This window comes from Gobius niger (assembly GCF_951799975.1).
Source record: "Gobius niger genome assembly, chromosome: 20".
Lineage (NCBI taxonomy): Eukaryota > Metazoa > Chordata > Actinopteri > Gobiiformes > Gobiidae > Gobius > Gobius niger.
The window spans coordinates 8,866,069-8,878,198 of NC_136871.1; the positions used below are offsets into that span (position 1 = coordinate 8,866,069).

General features: G+C 40.2%; 3 protein-coding genes and 1 long non-coding RNA gene across 4 annotated transcripts in view; all 4 read left to right on the forward strand.

Annotated features, from left to right (window-relative positions):
* Nucleotides 1-12,130, forward strand: part of LOC306980135 — an 857,770-nt gene that overhangs the window by 541,808 nt on the left and 303,832 nt on the right. The window lies entirely within an intron of this gene.
* inka2 (inka box actin regulator 2) overlaps nt 1-12,130 on the forward strand; it is a 373,123-nt gene that overhangs the window by 210,448 nt on the left and 150,545 nt on the right. The gene's annotated exons all lie outside the window — the stretch shown is intronic.
* Nucleotides 958-5,557, forward strand: prelid3b (PRELI domain containing 3). Its single transcript, XM_079579349.1, has 6 exons — nt 958-1,116; nt 2,325-2,493; nt 3,398-3,487; nt 3,807-3,877; nt 3,988-4,090; nt 5,032-5,557. Exons 1-6 carry the CDS (start codon nt 1,085-1,087, stop codon nt 5,149-5,151), a joined length of 585 nt encoding a protein of 194 aa, XP_079435475.1. The 5' UTR covers nt 958-1,084; the 3' UTR covers nt 5,152-5,557.
* On the forward strand, nt 6,818-10,513 carry aurka (aurora kinase A). The gene is made up of 8 exons (XM_079578800.1): nt 6,818-7,085; nt 7,364-7,429; nt 7,654-7,997; nt 8,137-8,328; nt 9,251-9,389; nt 9,491-9,639; nt 9,706-9,880; nt 10,159-10,513. The coding sequence occupies exons 2-8, from the start codon at nt 7,367-7,369 to the stop codon at nt 10,339-10,341; spliced, it is 1,245 nt and encodes a 414-aa protein (XP_079434926.1). The 5' UTR covers nt 6,818-7,085; nt 7,364-7,366; the 3' UTR covers nt 10,342-10,513.

The window sequence follows — 12,130 nt, forward strand, 5'->3', positions numbered from 1 at the left end:
TCTATAAACAATTCAGTTCCTCACATTAAAATTAATTAGGAACATTATTTATAATTATGGAAAAAACATTCTCAGCTTGGTATAGGCCAGTGGTTCTCAACCTGGGGGTCGCGAGACAAATTTGGGAAGTCGCCAGATCATTTAGATAAAATAGCCATATTTTCATTAGCATATAATCTAATGTTTTATTGTAGCATGTGTTTGCTATTTTACCAGAGTGCCATTATTTGATCGTAGTTTGATGAATTTTATTTCAGCCATTTGTTTTTTTCTTTGTTTTTATGTAGGCTAATGTTCATATTTTTCACGGTAAGACCAGGGCGGGGGGTCACAAACCCCTTTACCTGTTTTAATGGGGGTCGCGACTCCAAAAGGCTGAGAACCACTGGTATAGGCAACATAGTCTTCATTGGGTACATTTAGGGTAGGCTACGCCAGCATTTTGTTGGGAGAAATTACCAATGAAATATGTAAGTTATAAGTGACAAAGTTGTCTCTTCAAACTGTTATAGTAGATGCCTAAAGCAACCCAATCCCCTGAGAGAATCCCAAGGTTACAGCACATGAGTGGTCCAGGGTTATCTTCAGAGGAAGGCTATTCAGTGCAGTAACAGTGAAAGCCAAAGCCAGCTAGTAACTTTGGCTATTATTATGGCAGGTTACACATAACTAACTAATATGCAGTACATAATGTATGTACTGCATCATCAATGCTGCTGGTGTTTGATTAGCCTTCATCCTGTTCATCCTCTCTGAGTGTATTTGAATTAGCTGCTTATGGAGTTTTAGCTAGGCTTTTGTTACATACATTTCTGTGACAAAACGTACACAAATATAGGCTAAGTATAAAAATTCCTTCCATTTAAAAGACCTTCCCGTGATCTTTCCCCTCTTTCCCTCGTGTGCGGTAACACTGCGGAAGTGCGTCACACAGACACGCTCGTGCCCTGTCCGCGCGCAGGGGGAGGAGTCTTTTGAACGTGGTCGGTCTGGGTCGGTCTCTTTCATAGATTTCAATCAGAGTGGGTCTGTCAAACCCGGCGTTTCTTCTCCTCACACAACTCACTTTATCTGCAGATTAACCATGAAGATCTGGACATCGGAACACATATTCAAGTGAGTAGGCTGCACCCTTTCATTTACGCCAACCCGCCTCAGTTTGCAAGATACAGAAAGATTGTGCTGGTTTTGTCTTTAACAAGTCATTGTGTTCTTGACTGATTTGACCCTACCTTGTAGTTCTAGATACAGTGCACATTTACTACCAACATGCAAGTGTAATTACATGACAGTAATTCTTTATAATCGCTTTTAAAATGACTGCGTTGAGATTTCATTGTCGTCAAGCCTTACGTCCACTCGTTTGTCTTTAATGACGTGTAAATGTAACTTTATGAACCGTATTTCTTCAGGTAGAATAGAAATGTACTAAGAAGTATTTTATATGAAGTAGAGTGTGTCACTGAGCTTCTGTCAGAGCCGCTAAGGGAAAAGACCTTCGCTGTTGCGTAAGCCTGAGGACCAGCCTCTCTTGGCGCAACCTTTCCCCTAGATTGCGGGCGTGCGTGATTACGTCACCTGCACGCGCCGCCACTTGCCGTCTCCATGGCAACCATCCAGCACGCTGGTAGCATTTGTGTCGCATCTTTGTATCTTCATATACTTTCTTCCTCCTCTCTCAATTACAACCTTTAATGACTTATATGTAACTTTATCGTCTATATCATACGCTCTATTTTTTTTTAGTATAAAATTATGACCGAACAGAGAAATCACAACTTAATAGACACAATATAATAAAGGTTTATCTTATCTTAATAGGGTTCGGGATATTCTACAGTTACCATGGAGATCCGCCATCTTTGCAGCTGTTAGCATACATTTCCATAGACTAACATTAGCTAAAAACAGTATAAAGAACAGAACAGAAAAAAGCCGTGGAACAACTCCGTTAGCTGCTGAGATACTGCTGGTAAATACATCTAACACACTGGTGTCCAAGTGTTTTAATGTGAACAATAACTCCAGTATTTTAAGTTATATAATCACCATTAGTTTACAATTGCTGCTAATCCCATAATACTTAGCGATATGACGCCACATTCCCGAACTCTATAAAAGCTCCTGGAAAGAAGAAAAAGAAGAATGTATTTGTCACATGTCGTCTCAATCACCTTAGCTATTGCACTCCTGTTCATTTAAATATCACTTGTTATGTTTAATTTTATACATGTGTATAGATGTACCTAATGTATAGTACGTGGCCATTTGCACAAAGTAACTATATCTTGTGTAATTGTGGTTTATTTATTTTTCTGCCTCAGCCATCCTTGGGAAACGGTGACCACGGCTGCCATGCAGAAGTACCCTAACCCCATGAACCCCAGTGTGATTGGAGTGGATGTTTTGGACCGTTCTGTTGACACACAGGGACGTCTGCACAGTAAAAGGCTTCTCAGCACAGAGTGGGGCCTTCCATCTATAGTGAAAGCTGTAAGTAAATCTATTTGACAACTGACCTAAGAACCACAAAAACTTGTAACATGATTCCAAAATTCACCTTCCCCTCCATGGTTTTATGGTTGGAAACGGTTAATGCTCCAAGCATGCCCCAAACATGCCCATAACCCAGGGGGCTATTTCTGGTCTGTTCCGACTGAAGGATGTTTTATGGCTGAGTGCCATGCCTCGTGTGGTGTGGAACATTGTAGTGTCATTTCTATCATAGCACAAGTGTAACCCAGAACACCATGTGATGTAACTCTCCATCTCAGTGTCTGTCAGGTCTAAATACAGGATGTCCCTGAAGGTTTTCAATGCCACTTCTTTGTCTTAAATCGATTGTAGCTTGGAAGAAACATTTCTTATTCCTCTACAGTCTACAGTTTGGTACAGTTCTTTCTTGTCGGAGACCTTGACATTTGCTAGTTATTCAGTGCTTTCCAGGTTGCAAATCTATTTTTCCTAGGATAGTTTGTAGATCAACCAGTCACAAGTCAGGAGAGTGAAACGTCATACATATATCAACCAATCAGCTTAACCCTGACCATTCCCTAGCCACTAACCTTAAGGATAGTGGGCTGGTGCCTAATCTTAAAAAGTCTCTGATTGGATGATAAATGTCCACCGTTTGCCAACCTAGAAAAAATATTTTGGCTTCCAGACTGACAGAGGTCATAGTCTGCTCTGTAGGTAAAGCAACCTTAGTCTTTGGCACAGACTGTCCCGTTGAATAATGACACATTGACTGAACTCCTTATCAGATTGCCCTCAATCTCTCAGTGCTGAGTGTGTCCACATCTCAATGAAGTCATATCTTTTGTAAAATATTTATAAAACGTTTTCTACAATGTTTCTTCTTCTGTAAATTCATGTTTTATGTTATGTCTCCCCTCAGATCATTGGTCACTCACGGACATACACTTATGTTAAGGAGCATTCGGTGGTGGACCCTGAAGAGAAGACACTAGAACTTCAGTCGACTAATGTGAGTTCAACAGAACAATAACTGCACAAATATGTTAATAATACATTGTAACATTATTAGTGTGTACTCTCCCATATGCAAGGCAAGGCAACTTTATTTATACAGCGCATTTCGTGCACAAGGCAACTCAATGCGCCTATTATATGCCTTTGCTGTAACTATTTCAGGCATCAAATCTGTCTAGTTATACGGGTTCATGACTCACATTTCAATGCTGAACACTACAATAATGGTGGCATGTTTGAGAATGCTGAAGTGTGATACAAGACACTCCCAGCTTTGGAAAGGTTTCTCATTTATTGTTGTGTTTCTTTACCAGATTACCTTTACAAACTTGGTTTCTGTGGACGAGAAGTTAACATACAAGCCTCACCCAGAAGACTCTGAAAAGTTAGTAGTCCTGTTTTTTTTTACAAACCTCTATGTTTTGTGATATATATATTCGGTATATTACATATTTTATTTATATTCAGTATTAATAACATTCTTTCTTTTTCTAGAACCATCCTGACCCAGGAAGCGATCATCTCAGTAAAAGGAGTCAGTCTGAGCAGCTACTTGGAGGGAGTTATGGCAAACACTATGACTACTAATGCTGGAAAGGTAAGTTTTTTTCATCATCTCAGAACATTCAATATTAAAAAAGAAAAAAAAACTTGTGATATGCAGAACAGGTATGCAAACATGTGAGAATTATATTAAAGGGATATTTCAGGATATTTGACATAGGGCCTCATTTCCTAGTTATCCAGAGTGTTGCTGATTTCTGGGTTAGTGCAGTTCTTATATTTGAAGAGTTTTGTGGTGCAAGGCTAGCGCATTTCTATGGTATCAGCTAGCCTGCATTAAAAACAGTCTGACCCAATCACAGTGCACCTGAGGCAAATCACTTATAACCCCAGACTGACCATATAAATGTCTGTGTTGATAGAATAATTTGATGCTGCTCAAATGTAATTTTTTAATGCAAAATGGTTAAAATTATTCTAGCGACACAGACATTTATATCGTTAGTCTGGCGTTATAAGTGATTTGCCGCAGGTGCACTGTGGAGCGGGTCAGACTGTTTTTAATGGCTAGCTGATACCATAGAAATGCACTAGCCTAGCACAAGCCTAGCGCCATGTAATTCTTCAAATATAAGAACTGCATGAATTACAAAAAAAAAATATCTCCAGAAATCAGCAACACTCTGGACAACTAGTAAATGAGGCCCTCTGTCAAAATCCTGAAATATCCCTTTAAGGCTGAGTTTTCCATAAATGTATCATTCAGTCTGATTTTGCGATATGTCAGCCAATTAAACCTCGTGATTACTGTAAGTCGCCATTACGGACACTAATTATGCGGCGCCGATCTTAGCATATCAACACACAATTGATCCAGTGTTGCTTGGTTGTGTTCGCTGCGTCCCATACAGCCTCACGTCCTCCACAACTTTTAATGCATTATGTTTTGTAGTAGTTTGTGCCTTTACCTTACATGGCAGAACCTTGCGTACTACTAGCATTTCTTTCATGTGTTGATGTTTTTCTTTTACACAGGGCCGGGAAGCCATGGAATGGGTAATAAGACGTTTAAATACTGAAATCGAAGAACTTGCAGCCACAGCCCGTGGAAGCTTACGGACGCCTATGGCAGCAGCGGCGGTGACTGAGGAATGACACCTGGGTCATTTCCCAGATGAGTCTGGGCCAAACGATGCGACCACAGACCCCTCCCCTTTTAGACCATGCTTCATGGTGCTGTGGGTATTTCTATTGCGAGTCCAGCTCCACGGGATCACTCTGAAAACCAGCTCAGGGAAAAGAACTGAACTGATCTGTTTTGTAATGTAGCACTGCGGACAAGAACAAAAGGCACTGAATGAGCTGACAGTCAAAAAATGTGCCAACTAAAAAAAACTGGAGGAAATGTATCCCTCTATGCCTCTATGAAAGTACCTTCAGGCACCGCACATCAGCTGTGTAAGCTATGGAAAAGTGAAGGATATAAGTACGTGATTGTGGGTCAGTAGTAAAAGAAGTTGACACAGTGAAAGGTGAAGAAATGCATAACTGAAAGTTGTATTTAATTCACATGGGACCTCAAGAAAACTCTGTACAAACGCCAGATTGAAACCTCGTGTTAAGTAAAATGAAGGGATCAATGTAATATTTTTGCCATAGTCTTGTGTTATGAAGACCTTCTTAAATGCTTATTGTTTGTCAGGTTTTAACAGTTGCACTGACCTGAGTATGTTTCGTTCTCTTTACAGCATGTCCTTTCAGCGAAGAAGTTTTTTGTTTTTACAGCTATTTGCACAAAATATATTCAACTAAAAGACACTATGTATGTATGCCGCAAGAGATAATGTTGATATTACTGTTACAGTTGCATTTAAGAAGGTCTTTTGCAAAGGACTCCTAGTTTCTTTAAAATACTGTTTTGTAATATTTATTCAGACTTATGGATGGTTTTGAATTAGTTGTATATTGTATTCTGTTGTAATGATATTATATGAAAGGGTAACATTGCATATTTTATGTTCTAGCAGCCTAGAGAATGTGAAAATAAATATGAACTTGTTCTGTACCAGCGTTGTGCTTGCACTTCTTTGTACTGTATATGTCTGGTAACAACCAAGCCTAAGTATTCAGGGTGTCGTAACAATACATACAGCACCATAGATGAGGTAGAATTGTCCAGGCTCTTTTCTTTATTTTTTATTTTACCTAGGTCTACATACAGGCCTGTGTATATGCTTATGTTAAACAACTGAAACTAAAAACAAACAAACAAACAAACAAAAAAAGTGGATAGAACGACAATTCCATAATGTAAAAACACAACCTTGGCTGCATTATTATTACTATTCCAGATTTCAGTCATTTCTGGTATAAAAGGTATAAACCATAGAACTATATACAAACTAATCAGGCAATCTAATGGATGTGCACTTGCATCCATTTCCTTCGTTTAAAAAAAATAAAGTTCAGCAGCCTACATCTTTTGAAACACGTATATGACATATTTGATATATATACATATTTTTTAATCATAAAATGTAGCCATATCATTGTTATCACCGATCCATGAGCCATATGAACATAGATCCATATGAACTAAGTTGTTTAGGGCTCGTTGCTGCCACCTACCGTTCTGAATGAGCATTGTTCCCACGATCCTTTGCGTCATGACGTCCCCAACGCAGTATCCCATAGTAGCCAATGAGGATCCAGCAGAGCGTCTTCGTCAACCAATCAGAACGCTCCTGTAAATTTAAAGGTTTTGAAGGGAGGGCTGTTTGAAATTGAAAAAAGCTCTTTCGAGATTCACACATCAGGGGCGAATGATCTGCCATTTTTACTCTTTTTATGTCGTCTGACGTATGCTACATTGTGGATACTTTTATCGGGAGTCCTTTTTTCTTACCCCCGGGATCTTATCGTTCTTGATATAGCGTAGGTTGACAGTAGCCTACATGTTTTAGGCATCTAGATCCATGATCCGCACTCGACGTTGCTAACTTGGAGGCTAAACCAAGCTAACGCCGAAACAAGCTTTTTAAATTTGTAAAATCATATAAATACGTAACCACCTCGGATAACCGTCTGTGGTAAGTCGCTCTGGGATTATACTTGCTCTTTGTATTATATTTATAGCATGTCAGATGTCTGTGTTCCTTTGACGCAAGATGGGTTGACTATCATTACCAGGCACACGTTACTAGTGTGGACACATACACGAAATGCATGGACACAAATGAGTTGATATGGATCAAATAGACCTGCAAGAGCTGTTTATGTAGCTAGCACATTCCCTGGCTGATTCGTTATATGGCTGCAGGTCTTGTAGTTACTTGATAAAAGAACATGTATACGTCATATTTTGCAGGCAATGGATTTTTCTGCAAGAGCCAAAATGCCAAAGGATGTGACTCCACTAAGATCCGAACTAAAGGTAATTCATATTTGTGCATTTATTTCATTTTTAAGCAAAACTACCCGGAGGCTATGCGTTTTAGATACAGGTTTGTGTCTATTGTGTTATAAAAAGCATTAGTTTATAACACTGTAAACTATGAGTGAGATGTAACTGTACTTTTGCGTATTTTGTGCTTTCAGAATTCTCTTGCTAAATCAAGTTATGTTTATGTTTGTAATGTTATGCTGATTTCTTTCCAGGCAAAGTGTGATGGGCCAATGCGTGTTCCTGTGTCACAACAATCGCAGGTTCCTCAGCGTGCAGTGGCCGGTTCACATGGCCCCCAGAGAATACAGCGGCCACTCAGCCACCAGAAACCTGTGTCCCACGTCTCTGCTGTTGTGAAGCCAATGTCTTCCAATGGCCAGAATATTAACCCAGTTACTCGGAGCGCTTACCCCATGCCACAGCAAAAAACAAGTTCACAAGCAAACCCACCAAAAGCACAAGACCCGAAGGTGAAAACGGAGCAGACAAAAACTGTAGCTGAGCCTGCGAAGACTGAGAAGCCACAGAGTATGAAGCCTTCCAAGTCTGGATCCCAGTAAGTATGCCCTTTTTAAGCAAAGTTAGCCTTTGCATCTGAGAGTTTGTGTTTGTTTGACATGTATAGAAAACTCAGTTGGGACTTTCTCCCCTTGTGAAATCAATAAAGGCTTATCTTATCTTATTCTCTTGTGTAGAAAGCCTTGGAACCTGGAGAACTTTGAAATTGGGCGCCCCCTTGGAAAGGGCAAGTTTGGCAACGTCTACCTGGCCAGAGAGCGTCAAAGCAAGTTCATCTTGGCCTTGAAAGTTTTATTTAAGAAGCAGCTAGAGAAGGCTGGCGTGGAGCATCAGCTGAGACGAGAAGTGGAGATACAGTCACATTTGAGGTATATTTATATCAATTTTGTTCCTACTGTTGTTATGTTTGGCAAACTTTGTGACTTTGGTGCATTATTGGTGTTGGCCACCCACAACTTGTGCTGATCAACAATGATCAAAACACCTTATTAGATGCATTTCAATGTGACATATTAATTTTAAAGTCTTAAATTGAATTCAGCATTCAACACTGACCCTTCGGAAGTAACATCACTATAGATCACTACTATAATGCTAAATGGTTCACCAAGTGCAAAGAAATATTTGGCGATTCCTTACGGTGACTTTTGGATACCATCCATACTCCCTCATGGATATGGATAATTGAGCAGTTTTCTACAGTCTTAAAGGAATTGGCCACCGTTTTTACATACTGAGATATGTTCTTACCTTAGCTTTGACGAGTTCTTTAGGACCTGTCTGATCTTCACCCGTGCCTTCAATCACGTAAACACAGCGCAGACGGCGTTAGCATTTAGCCTCTCCCTCTCTCCTCTATAGCTCCAAAACTGGTCAAGATAGAATCAAGCTCTTCCACGTTTTCCCTATTTAAATATGGTTACGTGAAGTGTTCCACTACAAAGTATAATTACACAAAATTAAACAATGTGGATTTTCTAAGCGGATAAAAGGGGGGACTATATTGTAAGGCGTAATAATACCAGGAGTAATTCGAAATCCGCGCAGTCATCTTCACTTTACTGTGCGGATGTTACTAGTGGTATTATTACGCCTTACAATATAGTCCCCCCTTTCATCCGCTTAGAAAATCCACATTGTTTAAATTTGTGTATTATACTTTGTAGTGGAACACTTCACGTAACCACGTACAACCAGCTGTTGTAACTAAAAAGTGAATTTCTCCATTGTGAGGCCATTATCTTATTGAAATTGATTTTTTGTCCTTTTTTTTTTTTTTTATTCTTTAAGGCATCCCAACATCCTGCGTCTTTATGGCTACTTCCATGATGTATCTCGCGTGTACCTCATTCTGGAGTTTGCCCCTAAAGGAGAGCTCTACGGTGAGCTACAGCGCTGTGGCAAGTTTTCTGAAGACCGTAGTGCCACTGTAAGCTCATATTTGTGTTCCTAAATGGCATTTTGACCTTTGCGCACGCTTCACAAAAACACCTGACCATCACGTTATACTTTTGGCTTTACTCCCTATAGTACATTATGGAACTGGCAGATGCCCTGAACTATTGCCACTCGAAGAATGTCATCCACCGAGATATCAAACCAGAAAACTTGCTGCTTGGTGCCAACGGTGAGCTGAAGATTGCAGACTTTGGCTGGTCTGTTCACACTCCATCCTCAAGGTACTATTTCATCTTTTGAATTTATTTTTTATTATTTCTATAAATCCTAATCGTGAGTGTTTTCAGGAGATCCACTCTGTGTGGGACACTGGATTACCTCCCTCCTGAGATGATTGAAGGGAAAACTCATGACCGTAAAGTTGACATGTGGAGTCTGGGCGTCCTTTGTTATGAATTCCTTGTTGGAAAACCCCCATTTGAGGCAAAGACTCATGAGGAGACTTACCGTAGAATATCGAGGGTAAGACAATTTTGCATCAGAGGGTTGGTCATATGTTATTGTTGGGTGTAGATGAATGTCAAGTGTAATTTTTTGGGGGGTCATTTTTCATGGGGACTTGTGTGCAATACTTGAATTCATATTTCATATCTTTTCTCTGAGAAATCCATTGACGTTTTCTTGATTTTTGAAATACAAATTGCAAATCCAAAATTGCAGCTCTACATTACGTTGTACTGCTTGGAAACTAATTCACGCCCATGTCGTTGCGTCTTATACTGACTTATTCATTCCCCCAGGTGGAGTACACTTACCCTCCTCAGTACAACATCAGCGCCGGAGCTAAAGACCTGGTTGCCAAACTGCTGAAGCACAACCCTTTGCACAGACTGCCCATCCAGGGAGTCATGACACACCCCTGGGTTGTCGAAAATTCCTCCAAGAAACCCACCACTTTAGACCAAGAAGCGCCGAGCCCATGAACCGCAGGGAAGGGATGCGCCATGTGCAGAGGGGACGTCCAGTGCACAGAACAAACTCTTTTCTGTGGGGGGAAAAACAAATGGTGCAAACTGGTTTTGTCTGCTTTGGGTTTTTCTGCACTGATCGAGAGTTATTTTCTCTTAAATGTTGTGTCGTTGCAATGGCATTCTTCTGCCTGTACATATTTTTGTTTTAATTCTGAAATATTTTTCTTGAACTGATGAGGACTTGAGCCGACTCCTTGACTGAGGCATGTGCGTTTTACCATTTCAGTGTCTGTATGTCTTATAAAATTTATTGTACTAATTTTGTGGGAGACTTATTCTTATACTGTTTAGTTTGTTTGTTGTTGTTTTTTTCAATTCCCCCCCCCCACAATTTTATGGTTTATGGAAGCCCAAAGTGAGTAGCTTAAAGGAACAGGTCACCGTTTTTCCATACTGAGATGTTTTTATCTGAGTTTAGACGAGTTGATACGTACCTGTCTGGTCTTCGCGCATGCCCGTGGAAAAGCGTGGTAGCTTCCCCCCTGTTTGGAACTTTAGGAATACATTGGGAGAGGCCAAATGCTAACAACATCTTTGGCCGTTTTGCGTGACTGAGGGCACGCACAGAGACCATACAGGTCGTCTAAGCTCAGGTAAGAACACATCTCAGTATGTAAAAACGGTGGCCTGTTTATGTGCCTTCCCCTTGTTCATGTAAATTACATTTGATAAGACAAGAACATTGACATATATAAACAATCCTTCCCGAGTGCATCAATTAAACTATAAACCTGTTCATGTTTACGCGCTAACCTTTTTTTTTTCTTTTTTTTTCAGTTAAAATAATCAAACATACAATCATCAACACAATAGTTATTAATCAATGAATATCCAACTTTATATAATAAAGGTGCATTGGACATTCTGACATCTTGCCACTTCCTTGTCATGGCTATCTTGAATATCTGAACTTAAACAGCCACATCAAAGCAATAACATCAGCAGCTTTTTACCATCTGAAAACCATGGCTAAGATCAGAGGAATAGTGTCCGGACTTAGAGAGACTTATCCATGCATTTGTCTCCAGCAGGTTAGACGACTGTAACGGCTGCTCACTGTCAGACAGCTGCAGCACATCCAGAACGCTGCTGCTCGAGTCCTGACAAGAACCAGGAAATACGACCATATTAGTCCAGTGCTCCGGTCTCTGCACTGGCTTCCTGTCACTCAGAGAATAGACTTTAAAACAGCTCTGCTTGTGTACAAGTCTTTTCATGGTTTAGCTCCAAAGTACATCTCTGACATGTTAGAGCCGTATGAACCGTCTCGGGCCCTGAGAACTTCAGGGAGGGGCCTCCTGGTGGTTCCCGGAGTCAGGACTAAACACGGTGAGGCAGCGTTTCAGTTTCATGCATCTAAAATCTGGAACAGTCTTTATGAGGATGTGAGACAGGCCTCAACTCTGACAATGTTCAAATCCAGGCTGAAGTCAGTTCTTTTTACCGATGCATATGACTGAAAGTATTGTATCTGCACTCTCGCCTTTTACTGTAATTGTTTAATTTTATGTTGATGTTTTTATTGATTCTATTTATTTTCTTGTATTTATGCAACTGTGAAGCACTTTGAATTGCCTTGTGTATGAATTGTGCTCTACAAATAAACTTGCCTTGCCTTGCCTTGCTATCTTCATTTTTTTTCTTATTTTTTTTTCCAAGATATATGCTCTATCTAGTGTGCGTTAAAAGCCAGAGAGTAAAGTGGGCCGTTTTACCCTCAAGCCCCCACCCAGCTGCCCTG

Excerpts from the sequence above, each read along its gene's own strand:
- prelid3b (XM_079579349.1), top strand. The coding sequence starts at position 1,085 with ATGAAGATCTGGACATCGGAACACATATTCAA. Across the intron at positions 2,494-3,397 it reads TTCCATCTATAGTGAAAGCT|ATCATTGGTCACTCACGGAC; the intron begins GTAAGTAAATCT and ends GTCTCCCCTCAG. Across the intron at positions 3,878-3,987 it reads CACCCAGAAGACTCTGAAAA|AACCATCCTGACCCAGGAAG; the intron begins GTTAGTAGTCCT and ends TTCTTTTTCTAG.
- aurka (XM_079578800.1), top strand. The coding sequence starts at position 7,367 with ATGGATTTTTCTGCAAGAGCCAAAATGCCAAAGGATGTGACTCCACTA. Across the intron at positions 7,430-7,653 it reads CACTAAGATCCGAACTAAAG|GCAAAGTGTGATGGGCCAAT; the intron begins GTAATTCATATT and ends ATTTCTTTCCAG. Across the intron at positions 9,881-10,158 it reads CTTACCGTAGAATATCGAGG|GTGGAGTACACTTACCCTCC; the intron begins GTAAGACAATTT and ends TCATTCCCCCAG.